At 51.1% G+C, this 18,058-nt stretch overlaps 2 protein-coding genes across 5 annotated transcripts in view; one reads left to right on the forward strand and one right to left on the reverse strand.

Moving 5' to 3' along the window:
• The window catches only part of Pisd (phosphatidylserine decarboxylase), a 47,760-nt gene extending 30,508 nt beyond the window's left edge, over positions 1-17,252 (forward strand). For 2 of the 4 annotated variants that reach the window (XM_038320313.1, XM_038320341.1), the window contains 6 exons: positions 12,670-12,835; positions 14,126-14,362; positions 14,606-14,744; positions 14,948-15,094; positions 15,350-15,510; positions 16,061-17,252. In XM_038320313.1, coding sequence (XP_038176241.1) covers positions 12,670-12,835; positions 14,126-14,362; positions 14,606-14,744; positions 14,948-15,094; positions 15,350-15,510; positions 16,061-16,285 — 1,075 coding nt within the window. In that variant the 3' untranslated portion in view covers positions 16,286-17,252. Of the gene's footprint in view, positions 1-6,832; positions 6,944-10,822; positions 11,085-12,669; positions 12,836-14,125; positions 14,363-14,605; positions 14,745-14,947; positions 15,095-15,349; positions 15,511-16,060 lie in introns of those variants that run through there. The other 2 variants (XM_038320333.1, XM_038320323.1) reach the window with 2 other exon arrangements.
• Positions 17,187-18,058, reverse strand: part of Sfi1 (SFI1 centrin binding protein) — a 58,469-nt gene continuing 57,597 nt past the window's right edge. Inside the window, exons 32-33 of the mRNA XM_038320304.1 lie at positions 17,515-17,626; positions 17,187-17,438 (exon numbers count right to left, since the gene is read on the reverse strand). Coding sequence (XP_038176232.1) covers positions 17,334-17,438; positions 17,515-17,626 — 217 coding nt within the window. The 3' untranslated portion in view covers positions 17,187-17,333. The remainder of the gene's footprint in view (positions 17,439-17,514; positions 17,627-18,058) is intronic.

Here is an 18,058-nt window from a genome sequence, read left to right on the forward strand (position 1 = left end):
AACAAAAGAAAAATGTGATTCATCAAGGGACCAGTGAAGCGTAAATCTAATTAAACTTATCAATAAAAACCAGGAGTCAGATAGCAGGGTAAGAACCTGAAACATCAGTGAAGCAGTGGGAGCACACACCAGTGACTTCCTGCCTCTCCTTAAAAATAAAGTCACTTGGTCATTCACTAAGTATATGTTTAACCTTATAAGAAATTCTCATTTATAAGAAATTTGTTTTGTTTTTGTTTTTTGGCAGGGGGAGGTTTTAAGACAGAGTTTCTCTGTGTAGCTCTTGTTGTCCTAGAACTCACTCTGTAGCCCCAGCTGGCCTTGAACTTCCTGAGATTCGCCTGCCTCTGCCTTTACCTGAGTGCTGGGTGGCATGCACCACCATTGCCACCCAGCTAGGAAATTGTCCTCAGTTTGACCAGGACTGAGAGCCTTTTTATAGGAGTGAAAGACCCCCCAGTGTGGGGAGACTCTCACTCAAGTCTTAGGATAACACGACCCCCCTCACACACACACTCACGAGAGACCATCCTTGCTGCAATCACACGAGGTGTATTTGATAGGTACCAGTGCACTGGGGCCAAGACTCATAACCCACGCAGGGAAGGAGTTCAACCCCAAGTGACCAGGAGAAGGAGTTTTTAAGGGAAGAAACCACAGCCCAGTGATCCGAAAGGGGGCAGGGAGGGCGTCATAGAAAATCCCGAAAATACCAGTGATGATCACAGGGGGGCAACTCCCTGTTTCTCAAGATCATACTCAAGATTACAGTATAACTTTATCTTCAGCTAGTTCCTGAAACTGAACCTGCTAATCCTAGATTTCTGATTCTCTCTCCCTGCTTAGATTTTTGGCTCTATTTTTTCCTGCTTTGGGGGGGGGGGGGGGGTTTGGATTTATCCAGGTCTTTCAGGAAAATATGGATATTGAACAAAAACAAACAAATAAATTTGTAGGAGAATATGGATACTGAATGAAAATAAATGAAAGAATGAATAAACAAATGAAAGGAAAGGGCATGGCTGATCCTTGGTATGGTGGAAAAGAAAGTTTATTGTGTCTGTGTGGAGAGCACAGCCAGAGGCAGGGACATCTGGGAGAGTCCAGAGTGGACAGGACCAGGCTGAGCTCGGCCATATGGCAGAGGGGGAGGAGAAAGGGAGGGGGAGGAAAGATGCAAATCAAATACAGCAGCCAGGAGACCCAAAAGTACAAAGAGAGCAGGCAACCTAAATGGCTGGGTTATGCAGGGAAAAACAGCCTAGCCCCCTGCACTGGAGCGTTCAGGGTAGATGCTGGATATGCCTGCCAGGAGGGCCGTGGCACATGCTGGTGGCTCACAACCATAATTCCAGTTCCAGAGAATCTGAAACCCTCTTCTGAATTCTGTGGCATAAACATGCATATGGTACACATACATGCATGCCTAACACATAAAACATAAAAACACAAAAACATAAAACACAAGAAACATTTTGTTTTTTCAAGGCAGGGTTTCTCTGCAAAGAGAGCCGCCCTGCTCTTGCTCTATAGACCAGACTGGCTTCAAATTCAGAGATCTGTTTGCCTCTACTTCCTGAGTGCTGGGATTAAGGGGCCAGGAGTGCGTGCCTTTAGTCCTAGGTAGAAGTAGGCGAATCTCTGAATTCAAGGCTAGCATGATCTACATAGAGAAACCCGGTCTTGAAAAACAATAAAAAAAAAAAATGTGTGCCAGCAGTCGGTTCATTTTTTTTTTTTTTTAAGTTAAAATGGATGGCTTCTGGGACACAGCGTTCACACAAAATAAAAAAGGAGGGGGTGTCTTAATCACTGTGCTATTTGTAAGAGGTTGGAGGAAGTCCTCTGAATCTGTACAGGACACACCCAGACACCAAATTCTCATTACAAAGGAGATTTGTTGCGCTAGGTGTGTGTGGTGGTGGTGGGGATCCGCCCCTGGATCTAGCAGAGGCGTTCAGCCGGCATCAAGTGTTTTCTGCAGGGGTGGGTTTTTAAGGAGGAAAGGGGGAGGTGTGTGCTAGGCAGAGTGGGATGAGTGGCTAAAACAGGTTAGCCAGTGTAGCCGATGAATTTTGATTGTTGAACTTTGGTGATTAGTCTCAGGAATGAGGCAGTGGCCAAATAAGGGAATGGACCTCAGGATCTAGCTGTAGGAATATCATCTGTTCAGCAAGGGTCGGGGGCAAAACCTGTTGGTGCCGTGTTTGCTGTGCTCCGGTCTGTATATGTCATGCTTGGGCTTGCTTGAAGAGCCCTTCACTATTGCTCTAAAGAGACGCCAGCCGTGACCAAGGCTACTCTTAGACAGGGCTTTGTTTACAGTTTCCTAGGTAGTCCATGAGCATCATGGTGGGAAGCAGACAGGCCTGGCTCTGGAGCAGCAGGAGCTCCGAGCTTTATATCCAAATCTGTGAATTGGGGGTTGGGGAACACGGCACTGGGCACCTCCTCCAAGATAGCCACACCCACCAATCCTTCTAAGCAGTTCATCAGTTTGGGACAAAGCACGCCTGTGAAGGGCATTCTCATTCAGAGCACCATAGGAGGGTAGACAGGAACATTTGCAAAGTGCTACAGTTGTTTTTATTTTTGAGACTTTATCACTGTGTAGCCAGGCTGGCTTCAAGTTCATGATCCACCTGCCCCAACTTCCCATCATAACACATGTGGACCTCCTATGAGCTCTCCCCTCCCCCTCTTTCCCTGAGACAGGGTCTTCCTATGTAGCCCTGTCTTTCCTGGAACTTGTTCTCTTGCTCTCTGTACTCCAGGCTGGCCTCAAATCAGAAATCCGCCTGCCTCTGCTTCCCGAGTGCTAGGATTAAAGGCAGAGCCACCACCGCCCAGCTAATAAACTCTTCTAATGTGTATATGTGTATTTGTGTGCATGTTTTGGGGTAGGGACAGGTGCGTGTGCGGGTGTAGGTAATGACATGTGGAGATCCAAAGACAGCCTCAAGTGTCAGACCCTGGGCTCCTTCCGCTGTGTGTTTGAAACAGTCCCCCTGTCCTGGAATCCCCACCTCTCATCTCACCATCACGGAGTGCAGGTGCATTCCAGCATGGTTCTTGTGTTTTCCCCACACCAGGTTGTGTTCAAGAAGATTCTAGGGATCTAAACTCAGGATCTCATGCTTGTGAGGCATCAGCCCAACCCCGTGAACACTTTTATTTGGAGTGCAAGAGTTAAGAAAATCAGTTTCTATAGGGAATGCTTCTGTCCAGTGGTTATTATATGTATATTTGCTTTATATCCATGAGTTGTATTTTATTTTTCTCTAAGTCCTTTTCAAGTACATTGCATTATAAATTCTTTTTTTTTTTTAGATTTATTTATTTATTATGTTACAACATTTTGCCTCGATGTATGCCCGCACGCCAGAGGCCTGCACGCCAGAGGAGGATGCCAGATCTCAGTACAGATGGTTGTGAGCCACCATGTGGTTGCTGGGAATTGAACTCAGGACCTCTGGAAGAGCAGCCAGTGCTCTTAACCTCTGAGCCATCTCTCCAGCCCTGCATTATGAATTCTTGTCTTAAAATACTTCTTTGTACACCTGAGAAAAATAAACAAGGATGCTTACTTTGGACCCGATTTTGGGCTTTTATATAAACATGGTCCGAGGAGCTGCTGGGCCAGCTGTGCAGAGGTCAGGCCTCAGCCAGGGGAAGCTGGACTGGTCAACGACACCCACTTAGCACTGCTTCCTAACTTTTAGCCTCATCTTAGAATTCGTTTAAAATGTATGATCTAAGCTTACCATTGAGGGAAGGAGTGAAAGACAGACTAATCTGTCCATTTCCCCACTATCCAGCTCAAGCGGGCAGCAAGCCCCTTTGAAGGGCCCCACACCCGTGAGCGCTGCCAGCCGAGCACTTCACACCCCTGTGCCTCCGTGTGCACTGCTGCGGACTGCAGTTCTGTAGCTCTACTGTACTTATAAGCCTGGCTGCTGCTGACTCCTGCAGTTGTTGAATGAGGCTGTGTGTGCAGGCAAGGAGTGCCTAAGACGCGTTGAGAAAACATCTGCATGTGTTTATGTGGGCAGATCATCAGTGGAAACCTGAGCAAAGCCTGCCGACCTGCTCTGCTTCCGTGTCCTCAGAGAACTGTGGGCTCTAGAGGAGGAAGGACTCCGAGTCTCCAGGCACTCACTACCTTTGCTGCTCCTGTGAGGGACGATGGCTCTGAGACGTGCAGCCTCTGCTCCAGGTGGTTCAGGCTATGCTGCCATGTGGCCAGCCCCCCAACCCCACTCCAGTTTTACTTCTGTCCTGCCTCCCTCAGCCTCTGCACAGCCCCTGGGAGATTGCCACCCTGGCACTGAGTTGCCAGTATGTGGAAAAGCTGAGATTAAAGATGTGCAATTTAAAAACAAGGCCAGCTGCCAGCTGATGGTGATACACGTCTTTAGTCCCAGAACTCAGGAGGCAGAGGCAGGTGGATCTCTGAGTTCGAGGCCAGCCTGGTCTACAGAGTAAGTTCCAGGACAGCTAGGACTACACAAAGAAACTTTGTTTCACAAAACAAAACAAAAAACAAGACCAGGAAGTTGAGGCAGGAGTGTTGCCACCATATCAGTGCACTTGGGGCCTAATTGGTGAGTTGCAGGCTAACCTGGCTATGAATGAGACTCTAGCTATCTTTAAGGAAGGAGAATAGGATGGGATAGCATAGAATAAAACTGAAAGGGAAAACAAGGCCAGTCTCCTAGGCTGGTGGATGATGGGGGCCTGGGATGCTTTCTGCTGGGCTTATTCTACCCTAAACAGCCATCTCTCAGTGTTGGTGGAGGGCCTCAAGTTATGGCTGAATGGCTCTGCATGAGCCAGGGGGCTTTCTAGAAATTGTGTAAGGGGTGAGGTTCCTCAGAAACATTTTTGGACAAAAAAGAGGAATTGGGCAGGGCTGGGAGAACTTGTGTGGAGAGCTCTTCATGCTTGCCCCAGGCTTCCTGGCTGTCCATGTGGAAAATGAACCTGCCTGTGACTTCTTGTGCCACTCGGGGATACCAGCCATATTCACGGTTTCTCTGAACCCCTGGAGAATAAGAAGTTACTGTGACCACCTGCCCTCCTTGTTCCTCAGCTACCTTTCATCCCTGACACAGGGCATTATCTGACACAGGCAAGGAATGCATGAAATTCACATACCCACCCTGGGTCTAACCTGTGCTCTAAGGAGCTCCAGATCCCTTGCCTTTGGGTGCTGGCAACTAAGTAGTCTTCGAGCCTGCAGAATCTCCCAGGGGCACTAGGTGGCAGTCTGAACTAGAAGCCCAGAAGAGTAGAGAAAATGGAAATTAGAGACATGAGTGGCCCACAGGAAATTCTGTGTAGTGAACTAAGCTTATAGGTGGGGATGGGGTACCCCAGAAAGAAATTCAGCTGTTAACTATTGTTTGAAATCTAAAGGTGTTTCCTTATAGAAAAGGCATGTGGTGTCCAGCCTCCCAGAGATGAAACTCAGGTCTCTTGCTTGCAAAGCAAGTGGTTTACTCACTGAGCCGCTTCACCAGACTCCAGACAGTCTTCCATGAGAAGAGTCTGGAGTCTTAGGGAACTCAGCAAGATCGGAAACTAATTAGTAGTGTCTGCCGGGTGCACAGGCCCCGTGAACAGAGGCGGCCTGTGTGCATTCTGTCTCCCTGCTTTTCTTGTGGTGTGGTATGGGTGTGGAATATCATGGGAGTCTCAGAGGATAGCACTCTAGGTGTCTGCTTGCCCCTGCTACAGCACAGCCTGATCAGGTGAGGAGGGCAGGTGTGTGCGGCTGTCTGAACAATGTCAGTGTTTTTTCAGTGTTTGTGACCCACCTATCTCTCTGGAAGCCCTGTCACGTGGTGTCATCTTGTTCCAAACAGTAGTTATTTGGGGAATGAAATTCTGTGACCAGAAGGGTCTGCAGGTGCACCCTTTACAGTAGCCTCGCATGCAAAGACTAGGCTTTTGCAAGGCCACGCAGCTGTTGCTGGATTGACCCCAGACATGAATGAGACTCATGAGTGTTGATGCCCTGTAATCTCCCACTTTCCCCAGAAAATGTTAGGCCCTTTCATTTTCTTTTATGCTAGTTGGGTGCCAACTGGGCAAGCTTGGCGTTCTGTAGGTATAGGGTGATCTGCTGACTGCAGCCTGGGACCTTCCCATCCAGTGGGGTAGAAAGACCTACCCCACAGGGCATCTTCAGCTGGAAAGCCCTGCATGTTCCTGTCTGTGGGTGAGTGGTCCCTGTTCACAGCTACTCGCGTTCACCCAGCCACACTGTTCTTCTGTCTGGGCTCTGTCTGTCAGAGGTTTGCTGGTGTGTGTGTTATAATTGAAGTTGGGAGGGGTAACCTTGTGTCTTCATGGTCCAGTGTGGGGGAAAAATGTAAGGTTTTCCATATCTGTAGAATTTCTGGAGTTAAAGGGATGCCGGAAGTGACTTTGTGATCAGCCCAGTGAAGAAGACTGTCTTACTGTCTTCATGAGGTCTGTCTTGCAGAGTTGGTGGAGGGCAATAGCTCAGAAGCCAGCCAGAGGCTAAGGATTCAGGGTCCCTGAAATCCCTGGAGGCATCCTCTGGGGGAGCGCTGGGCCCATGTTGCTCTAGTGTCTGAAGCACTCAGTCTTTTTTGGTGTCGTTGGAGGGGTCATAATCTTTGGTCCGCCGTTAGAGACTATGACTGGGTGGGGCTAGGGCCCCTGCCGGCCTCTTCCTCTTTTCTCCAGGTTGTAGCCCCTCCTCTTAAAGGGCCCTCAGGGCTTCTCGTGCTTGACTGGTGCTCAGAGGGTGTGGTGACTTTAACAGTGTCTGGTGTTGCTGCTCCTGCCCCCGCTCTCAGCAGGAACCAGAATCCTGCCTGCTCTGAGACTCTGAGGCTTCTGAACCTAGCCAAAGCTGGAGGAGTTGAAGACCAGAGCCCAGAAACTGGATTGGGACTGTCCTCGTGAGTGAGTGAGTGAGTTGATAGAGGCCACAAGTGGGACCTGCCGCAGCGGGCGAGCTTTTCAAGGAGCCCCCTCCGCTCTCCCTGAGGCTGGGAGGGCCGGGTGGGAGCGCCTCCCAGCACTTTGCTGCTACCTTCCAGTAGCTCTTTTACAGCTCCGGGAGCTGAGGAATCTCTTTGTACCGTCTTGCTCTCCTGTCCCCGAGGCAGTTGGGCTGCCTGAGCTCACTTCCTCCACGTCCTGTCTCTGCTCTAGTCCCCAAAAGGCTGAGCAGGAAGTGAGCAAGATGCTGGGAGGTGTGGGAAGTACAGGCTTTGGGGGCGGCTCTGGGCTCCCAGTGTGCATTTCTCTGTGCTGCCTGGGGAAAAGGGAAGCATCCCTGTAGATTGAAGAGAGCTGGAGTCATGCATACTACAGTCTCTGCCTTGGGACTCACGAACCATACATAGATTGTCTGAGAGAAGATTCCTTTATTTATTTATCTGAGAAGTTGAGGAAGAATTTTCTTTTTCTCCCACTTCAGTGACTGACTTGATTACAGGCCATTCAGCCCTTCTCTTTGTCCCCTCTTCCTTGCTAGTGACTTTCCAGAAGAATTGCTGGGTTTGCCTAGAGAGGCTCCATTTTCCTGCCCTCTACTTGTGAAGTTTGTCTACTTCCAGCCTAGAAATATAGAGCAGGAGTTGGCTGCCTCCCTGGACACACCTGCCGGGTGGTCTTGCCTCAGGGAGCTGAGGAAGAAATGGCCTCAGCCCTCGGGTGGGAAAGTGAGTGGTGGCTGCAGGATCTGGGCACTGAGATCTCTGGTTCAGGAAGAAGAATCTGCCCGAGTGAGGGACCAGGAAGTGTGCACAGACCCCACAGCACACCTATACCACCCACCCCGCAAGCACAGTGCTCACTTCACACAGCCACTGCCCACGCCCTATAGCTGCTAACTGGCCTGGCCCATCTGTCGACTTCAGTTGGGATGTTCCATTCCATTGGGGACCAGGTCCTAAGCAGGAGTGGATGGAGGAGAACTTGGTATGAACCCCAGAACAGCATGTCCTTGCAGAACTAACCCGGTCCCCATGTTTGCATCAGCCTAAACTTCCTACTTACGAGACTACTGGCTCATATTTTGGGCTCCCCTTTCAGAGTTGCCCCCCCCCCCCCCTTTGCCTTCTCATAGTGTGTTTCCCTTGCTGGAAAGGGAGGTAAGAGAGGGAGAGCCACTGGGTTGAGATAGGAGTGAAGGTTTATAAGACTATTCTGACCTTGCTTGTAACTCTGTTCTGAATCTCAAGGGAAGTGTGCAGATGAAGAAACAGGCAGGGAGAGCAGCAGTGGTTACCAAGGCCTTGACCAGCTCTTAGGATTGTAGTGATCAGATCAGTGCTCACCAAAGATCCCTCGGAGTTTTCATGTAGCAGGTGACTGACCCTCAGGCTTTAAAGTCTGGCTGATCAGCCTGAACTAGCCTCCCAGATTGTGCTTGACTCTCAGGAGGGACAGAAGGTGTCAGCACTTGCCTGTCTCAGGGCTACTTCTTGGCCAGGACTTACCCAAAGCCTTGAGCACTCAGAGGCTAGGGAGAGTCAGAAGGGCTTCAGGTCGAAGGGGTTTAGCAGGCAGGCGAAGGGTGGTGGAAGTCTGTGAAGTGGGAAGGAAGGGGGCATTGCTATTGAAGTAGCTGAGCTTTGGAGGTGAAAAGGCAGACTGGATGTCCTTATTGCTTTTAACTGGACAGATAAGACTCAGTCTATTTCTTGGGGAGGAATTAAATTCATTCTGTTTCCTGGGGACTCTGCGGGATCCCAGGTGTTCTAGTATAGAAGAGAAGAATGATAAAGGCAATAACACACTGCTTATCCATCCCCTCCCTCACTGTGGGCAAGTGCAGGTTAGGTGCCTTGGTCCCTCGGGGCAGGCCTTAGTGAGCTGGCTCACTGCAGGCAGGAAGAACCCAGGATACTCCCTACTGTGGTGGGCCACCCAGCTTATCCAGGACCCCAGCCTCATAGTGCTATGGTAGAACAAAATGCCTAGGTTCCTGCGTGAGCCTTGGTTGACAACCTATATGTTTTAGCTGAGCTGGATTTGCAGGCTCACGTGTTCAGAGCTGCCATAGTTAGCATCCTACATGGTAGGATAGAAAGGAAAAGTTAACAAGAAACCTAGGCTCCCTGAGTCCCCCTATCCTACAAGGTCATACTTGTTTCCCCATTAATCCTGGGTGTGAGCTCGGCACCTATTTCCCAGCCTGAACTTTATAGACAAGGAAGGAGAGCCTCTGAGAGCCTGACACCAGCTACATGATGATGGCACATCCTCCCGAGCCCATTCCCTGGCCAGTATGAAGCCTGTTCACCCAGGCAGGGTGTGTGCATGCACTCAGTGTAGAATGAATGGCCAGAGCACGCTTACTATTATGAATGGAAGAGTTAGCAGGAGACTCATATAGCCTAAAGCAGGAGCATGGGTGTCCCTGAAGCCTGGCCCTAGCCCTTGGATGGGGTGGGGCTCCTACACATACTGATCTGGTGCTAGCATCTTTTAAGAGAGGAGGTTTGAGGATGTTTGTGTGCTAGGGTAGGCCAGTCCTCCTTTTCCTCAGCCACAGGGAGAAATCTGTATCTTGATGGCTCTGTTATTTATCCCTTCTCCTAGAGGCCACTAGCATACCTGGGATTCAGTGGCTTTTGCAGGCAGGTGCCAGGGCTGGAATTTTTACCTCTTTGGCTGAAATGAACTTACCAGTGCACAAACACTTGTGTAGATAGAGTGATAGAAGTTGTCACCGTGTGGTGCCTAATTTATCCTTGCCTGAGTTTGTTCTCTGTCTCAGGCATTAGTTCTTTTGTTTGTTTTATTTTTTCTCAAGCCAGGGTTTCTCTGTGTAACAACCCTGGCCGTCCTGGAACTGACTGTGTAGATCAGGCTGGCCTTAAACTCAGAGATCCACCTGCCTCTGCCTCTCTAGTATTAGGATTAAAGGCGTGTGTTGCCACCAGAGGCTATAGGTAATAACTCTTGAGACCAGCATTTCTTCATCGGAAAGCAGTGACAGGTGCTGACTCCTTCCGGGGCTGTGATTGAGGCTGGAGAGCAGGTGTATGGGCTTCCAGTTAGCCCCTGTGAGCTTTCATCCTCCCCAGGACCTTGAGGGCCCTAGTTGCTTTGGGCTGAGATAGTCACGGTTGTGGAATGCTTGTTCTTTTCTCCCTGTTATCTGTACAGTGGGGAGGCTGTGAGCAGGGGATGGGCCCTAATGATTGCCAGGGAATGGCCTAGTCACAGTGCCTTTTTGATGGAAGATTGAAAGACAGGATTGGAAGGTTTGGACTTCAGTGTTGGCTGCTGCCCAACCCCAGTTTTCGCTGAGATAGCCCAGGTGTTACAGTTTATGAAGATGCCTGGACTACACAGAGCCAGGTACTGGAGGCTTCAAGGCCAAGAGGAGTTACAGCGTGTTACAGTGCTCAGGTGCCCATCCGATGCCTTGCCTGGATGTCCTGGCTGGCTGCCCCTCTGTCATTCCTCAAATGCTACTTTGTAACCTGAATGGAAAATGGGTCAGGTCCTCTGAGGGAGGGACCATCAGCCTGGAGCACAGGGCTCAGATTCCCACCTTGTGCTTTTGGAATCCAGTGGCGCCTAGAAGTCGTGGCAGTGTCTGGCCACCTCTCTACCAGGGCTGGCTGGAGCAGACAGCCCCAAGGCTTTACCCACCTTTGGCCTTCCAGCAGAGCAGGGAGAATTGTGCTGGGCAGCTGGCAGGGACAAGACAAGTGACCAAACCTGGTCCAGTACAGGAGCTTCTGTCCTGGCAGCAAAGCCTGAGCAGATGACCTGAGCGGGAGTCTGAGCAGCTCTGTGACTGGTACCTGTCTGTCTGCAATAGTGGGGTCCTCTCACCTGTACCTGTGAGCCGCCACGAGTAAGCAGAGACTAGAAGCATTGCCACCAACGACTGGAGCAGTGACCACACTGGAGTTCCTCTGGCGAGGGGGAAAGGGATGAAGGAGAAAAACAAAGGCCAGTGAGTGAGCACGTGAGCGAGTGAGCGCACTCTTGTGGAGGCTCACAACACCCTCCCTGTGCCTACCCACAATGTGTCAGTCAGAGAAGCCGCAAGGACCAGAGCTCCAAGCAGCAGCGAAATGGTGAGATGCTGCCCGCTGAAACCTAACCCAATGTGCCCTGGCACAATCTCAGGAAGGTCAGAGGTCAAGTCCAGTGGCCCTGATGTGGACGTGGCAATAGGAGCTCCAGGAGTGATCCCCCTCAGCTGGAGGGGCCTGGAGAAGGGATCCTGAGTGCCCTGAGTAGGAGAGCCTACTTCAGGTACCTGTAGTTCTGGCTGGGAGGAGGGCCCAGTCAGGGGAGACAGGAATGGGCTTCTGTCCTGTCTTGGTCCTTAGCAAGGTCATCCAGGCCCCCCTCCCACCCCAGACCCCTGCTTCCTACACTTAGGAGAGGATCAGCCCTCCCATCCCCCAGCATTTCTGGATTGGTCTCAGCTCTTCTGCAGTGACTTGGGCGGGGCAGCCCGCAGGAGAACAGTGATTTGTCTTTGCTTGGTACCTGCCACCTCCCCTTGTGTTTTAAAAACATAATGGGGTGAGGCAGAAGAGAGAAAAGGAATGCAGGACAGTTGGTGTGCTGTGGTTTAGCCCCAGGAGCTTAGGTCCAGCCCTCCTCTGCCATCACTGGTGGACTGCCAGCCACTCACCCTGTTATCTGCAGAAATCTTTTGTTCTTTAGTTTGCTCAGTTTCTGGGAGACAGAGGACTCAGCTTCTCTTGAGAGCAAGCACAGTTGCAGATGGCAGCCTTGGCTTGTTTAATCAAATCCCTAGGGATGTTCTCAGAGTGGGTGGCAGTATGGTCTCATGATGGCTACACTGAGGCCTCAGGGCTATTAATTTTCTAGGACCTAACTTGTGGCAGGGAACTTAGTTGCATTCAGGAAGCTGAGGTTACAGCACCTTTGCAAACTGGCTGTATAGAAGACAATGAACTTTTAAAAGTGGTGGATCCCATGGGTCATATGTCTGGCTCTAGCAGAGTAGAAAGGTGGCTTTGGAACTAGGTGGTGGTTGTCTCCTAACTCTGTGGATAAGGCGTGGAGAGCCTGACCCAGAGACATAGGTAGATGGAGCCACAGTTAGGTCCTGTCATTTAGCAGAAGAGGAAGCAGAAGATCTGAAGGTTTTCCCAGGTGCCACAATGATGTGGTCCAGCTGGCTAGGCGCATGGCACTTCAGTCTTGTGCCCTGCTTAGAATAGACTCAGTCTTTCTGGCACCTGTGAGGACAGAACTGTCCTTGGGTCCCAGCCGTCCTTAGCATAGGAGGCTGCAGGTATGAGGCATGTTCTCTTGCCTTCTCATTCTGGATCCCCAAGGCCTTTGCTGGGGCTGCTGCTGTACTTGGAGGGTGCTCTACCTTAGAGGTCTCCAGGAGTTGAGCCTGAACTGCCTTTGTCCTGTTGGGACCCATTCAATCAGCTGGTAGGTGGGAGACACTGGGAAATGAGCCCACAAGTCAGGTAGCCAGGTCCCCAACTCAGAACTGGGATTGGTTGGAATGAAATGGGCACTGTGATGCCTGCTGGAACTCTTTGGCTCCGTTGGAGAGGCAGCTTACTGGGGATGGAGGCAGGAATGGCACTGGCTGAGGGGCTTACTCCTCAGACTCTCTCAGACTTAGGCATTGACCCAGGCCATGTGTGAACATGTGTCCTGCAGGTTGCACTTTCCCCAGCTGGCCCTACGGCGGAGGCTAGGCCAGCTTAGCTGCATGTCCAGACCTGCTCTGAAACTGCGCTCCTGGCCCCTGACCATCCTCTACTACCTCCTGCCCTTCGGTGCCCTCGGGCCCCTCAGCCGGGTGGGATGGAGGCCCGTGAGCAGGGTAAGTGAATAGGCTTCTTGGCCATGGCCCTCCCTTACAGGCACAGGGAAGACAGAGAAAGTTCTCAGAAGTAGAAGCAGTGGCCGCACTCTTGGGTAGATGTGTGTAAGAAGCTTGTTTGATGGTGACCATGTGACAGTCTACAGCTTCACTGGTGTCATTGGGAACCCTGGTTTTGGAAGGAACTTACACATTGGTCAATCAGAAAATGATGTCACTCTTACAGGCAGAAGCAAACAGAGAGGCGATTGTAAGAAAATCCATGTAAAATCTGGACACCAGCAGGCAGTTTAGGAAGACTGTGGCTAGGCTGGGCCTGCTCATGTGAATACATGCTTGAGAAGCTCAGGACTGCACAGGCGGCTTCCCCATGCAGGACCTGGCCAACTAATGCCTGGAGGGCTCTCTTGCTCTCAGCTTCCCAACAGGCTGACCCCAAGGAGGCGGCCCTGCTTCTTGGTCACTGGTAGTCTAGGTAGGCATCACAGGAGTTCAAACGAGTACACTAGACACTAGAGCATAGTCCGGGCACATGACAGTGTTGTCCAAGTGGTTGAGCATCAGCCAGGAGACACTAGTATGGGGGAGGACTGCCGGAAGTTGGTAAAATGACTTCTCTTTACGGGAGCTGGTACTCTGCAGCAGAAGCTCCAGAGTTCTGCAGTACCTTCTGGCCCAGCAGTGGGACTGGTACATATCTCCTGGGGCTCTATACTAGAGGGATAACAAAGTTTTCAAAAACAAGTCTCCTGCCTTTTTGAGAGCCCATAGGCTTGCTCAGGTGCAGACGTGTCAAGGAGATGTTGTAGATCTGGGAGTGAGAACACCACCCTTGCTCCCTATGAAGAGGATGCTCTGGATTATAGGCTTGCTCTTGAGAGCCTCCTGCTGCCTTCTTGAGTTGTATGGAACGTGGGCAGTCAGCTAGGACAAAGGTAGCATGCCTTATGATAGACTTTCAGGCTTGTACCGGGTTCATTTCTGTCCCCCATCTTTAAGAACCAATACTGTTTGGTCCAGTCTTCCACCTAAGGCATCTACTCTTGACCTTTTTATGAAATAGCAAAAAATGAGCCAGGCTGTATGCATATCTAGCCCTTGTGTGAGTATTTGGTGAACAGAGTCTGGTTCCTTCTGAGAAACAGTCACTTCACAAACAAGCCTGAACACTTGGGCCTTTGTGGTGGCTTCTCTAGATGTTTTTTTTTTCTTTCTCTCATGTGAGGGTATGGGGGTGTGGGATAGCTCTCAGTTTGTGACCAACTCAGCCTCCTGCATTGTGGCCTGCAGGTAGCTCTGTACAAGTCGGTGCCAACACGTTTGCTGTCACGTGCCTGGGGTCGCCTGAACCAGGTGGAACTTCCATACTGGCTGCGGAGGCCGGTGTACAGCCTGTATATCTGGACCTTTGGGGTGAACATGACAGAGGCTGCTGTGGAAGACCTGCACCACTACCGAAACCTCAGCGAGTTCTTCCGGCGTAAGCTGAAGCCTCAGGCACGGCCTGTCTGTGGCTTGCACAGTGTGGTAAGGCCTGGCTGGCCCTGTCTCCATTCTTCATTAGGAAATGAGATCTTTGTTTAAGCCAGGCTTAGCAGCCCTTTATTAGCTCTGGCCCTCTGGGGTGCTCCCTCCTGTCTTGTAATCCACCAGTGTCAGCATGTCCTGGGCTGGGGCTCCCTGGGTGCTTGGCAGGTCCAGTGTCAGGGGAGCCACTGAAGGTGAGGACTAAGCTCCCCACTTAGTATCAAGCCTCTCTGTTCCCTCCAGATCAGCCCATCAGATGGCAAGATCCTCACCTTTGGGCAGGTGAAGAACTGTGAAGTGGAGCAAGTAAAGGGCGTAACCTACTCTCTGGAGTCATTCCTGGGCCCTCGGGCCTATGCAGAGGACCTGCCCTTCCCTCCAGGTGGGTCACTGCTTAGTTGGGGTTGGAGCTGGGGTAGACATCAGAGGCTAGCAAAGGGCATCCGGGACCCAGGGAATACAAAGACTGGGAAAGCTTTGGGGCAGTAGACTGATATGCAGCCAGGAGTCCTCACCGGAGCCTTCGGGTAGCAGGTGCTCACTGTAGGATAAGTGGCACTTTGAACTTTATGTCCCACCCCACAGCCTCCTCCCGTGACTCCTTCAGGAACCAGTTGGTCACCCGGGAAGGGAATGAGCTCTACCACTGTGTCATCTACCTGGCCCCTGGAGACTACCACTGCTTCCACTCCCCTACCGACTGGACTGTTTCACATCGGCGTCACTTCCCAGGTAGGCTGAGGGCTGGCTGAAGGTGAGAACTGCCTCTCTGGGTATTAGAGGTCCTTGGCCTCATGACTTGAAAGGATTGGGCTCTAGGCTGTTGTCATGGCCAGGAGATGGCTACTTGAGGCAAGCTGGCTATGGGCAAGGGTACCTGGGGTCATGCTTGGAATTTGGAATGACACTTAGCCTGTGAGTCCCTGTGGCTTTTAGTCACTCTGACATGAACACACCAGGAAGTAGCTTGTTTTCCTATCTCCATAGGTTCCTTGATGTCAGTGAACCCTGGCATGGCCCGATGGATCAAAGAGCTCTTCTGTCACAATGAGCGTGTGGTCCTGACTGGCGACTGGAAGCATGGGTTCTTCTCACTGACGGCAGTGGGAGCCACCAATGTGGGCTCCATCCGCATCTACTTTGACCGAGTGAGCAGAACTTACAGGCCAAACCTCTTGGGTGCAGCCATTCCATTTGTTGTGCAGCCATATCTTTGGGGAGGGATATTCCAGCTCTGGCAGGCCTGGCTCTGCTGAGCAGCTGCTCTGTAGGCACCCTTGCCAGCTCAGCCTCTTTAGCCTCCCTCTTCCTGTTGCCATTCACTTCCCTGGAGATGGCTGGAGAGGTGAGACCCAACCTCACTCCTGATATGCTACTTTTGCCAGGAGCCATGGTCAGAGGCAAAAATGGAACATGCAGAAGGTAGAATTGGTTTAGATGAGAAAATCTGGTACCCTCCCCACTCCGCCTTTTTTGGTGCTATGACTGCTGCTGCTGCCAGCCTTGCACCATTTGTGCTTGGACAGTTGGGTCTGACCCTCCTCCCCCGCCCCTCCTAGTCTAGGTCTCAGCAGATGTTGGGACTATTAATTGGTGATAGGACTTTGCCCTAGGATGCCATCTTTGCTACCTATTCTGAGCTGGGCGGGGTTGAGGACAGGCAACAAGGCTAATTAACCTTTTCCTTCTTGCCCCCAGGACCTGCACACAAACAGCCCCAGATACAGCAAGGGTTCCTACAATGACTTGAGCTTTGTAACACATGCCAACAAGGAGGGCGTTCCCATGCGCAAGGGCGAGCACCTAGGCGAGTTCAACTTGGGTTCTACTATTGTGCTCATCTTTGAGGCACCCAAGGACTTCAACTTCAGACTGAAGGCAGGGCAGAAGATCCGCTTTGGGGAAGCGCTGGGCTCCCTTTAGTCTTCTTGGCTGTGACTGCCAAAGGATCTTTTCGACACAGGAACATGAGGGTCTTCAGAGGTACCCCAGTCTGTCCGGGTGAGGCACTGTGGGGCTGACCTGGTGGGACCTGAATGATTTGTTCCTGCTTGTCCAAGAGGTGCAGAGGAGAGGTTTGGGATCTGTCAGGACCTAGGCCCCTTTACAGAGAGCAGGTATGATTTGACCTCACAATCACTTTGAGGTTTTTTTGTTTGTTTGTTTAATTTTGTATAAGTTGGAGATTTTACATCTCTGGCAGAGTATTGTGAGAACGGTTATGTGCTACAACATCCTAGCTGCTCCCCCCACCTGTCTCAGGGCCTTCTTCTGTCAGCCCCTTTGTTCTTTCTGATTTAGCTTCCTTGGCATAGGCTGTGGATCCACCCTCTTCCTAGAGCAGGCCACATGGCCTTCACAACTGCTTTCTGTTCCCAAACCCACCCCTCTGCTGCTGAAGTAAAACCATTTCTATGTTGCTGAATGTGTTGACCTAGCCTCTGCCAGTATCTTCTGAGGACAGTGACTAATGATTCTGACCTTCCAGAGCTGGCTGAGTCCTTCTGCTGGTAGGCAAAACCAATTACTGACTTGCCTGGCGGTGTACAGAGTGAGGGGGCAGGTAGAAGCCCAGCCCTGCAGGAAGTAGGGGCATGCTGCTATTGGTCTAGGGCTGTGTTGGAGGCAAAGGGTATGGTGGACAGTGCCTAGAAAACCTGTTCCAAGTAGCTGCCAGGTATGCAGCCCATGGGGAAGCCAGTGGTAGGGACAAGGCCAGAATTCATGTTGATCTTAAGGACACCATGAATTTCTCCTGCAGGAGAAATCATTGAACTTTTCAACTGTATCAGTAGTACAATATTTTGTATGAAAAGTAGGAGACTTCTGAACAGTAATTCATTTAATTGCAAGACATTTTGAAATAAAAAAAATCCCCAAACCATTGTAACTTTGTATTCTGTTATTGAATGAGGGGGAGGGTGTCTATGGCCTTGGGAAGGTCAGCACTTGTCCCCCAGGGGCAAACCCGCTAGCACAGAGCCTGTCTCAGGGCCCGGACACGAGCAATGCATGTACCAATGGGCTGGCGCTGGGCCTGGAGCTCCTCAGCCAACTGCTGGATCTGTAGTTCCACCTGGGGGCCAGGGAGGACAAGGCAGCTGGAAGGAAGCACAGCTGGGGGCTGGCCCTGGGGCTGACCTGGGTCTTACCTCTTTTAGTTCTTTTTTCACCTGTTGTTCTAGATCCCAGTCCTCCGGCCTGGGCTCTTCCTGGCTTAGCTCCAGCCACCGACGCAGGCTGTTGGCTTGTCGCTGGCATGACCTGGGGATGAGGACACCTGCTGACTGCCAGGCCAGGTTCTTGGCATAGCCTCAAGAGAGCCCCTTCTGGATTGAAGAGGCATACTGGCTAATACTAAAGGGCTAGGGTGGACACAGTGTGGAAGGCCCTACTTAGGCTCCTCAGTGGCTGAGGAGAGCAATATTTCTGTCTTTCCCAGAAAACAGCAACTCGGGTAGGCCCATGTAAAAATGACCCTTCCCGTCCCTTTCTAGGGGAGCAGACTTTTTCACTCATTTCTCTGAAAGTTGCTGTGTGCTATCAGGCCCCAGGGCACTGGATGTAGCTAGAACCCAGGCTTGTGTTGTCTGTACCTTGTCTTACAATCATGGTTGCTGGGCAGGTAACAGAATAAGCAAATCTTGCTTTCTTTACATATCCTCCAAATGGAAAGCAGGGCTTCCAACCCTAGGT

The sequence above is a fragment of the Arvicola amphibius genome, chromosome 1 (genome assembly GCF_903992535.2).
Source record: "Arvicola amphibius chromosome 1, mArvAmp1.2, whole genome shotgun sequence".
NCBI lineage: Eukaryota > Metazoa > Chordata > Mammalia > Rodentia > Cricetidae > Arvicola > Arvicola amphibius.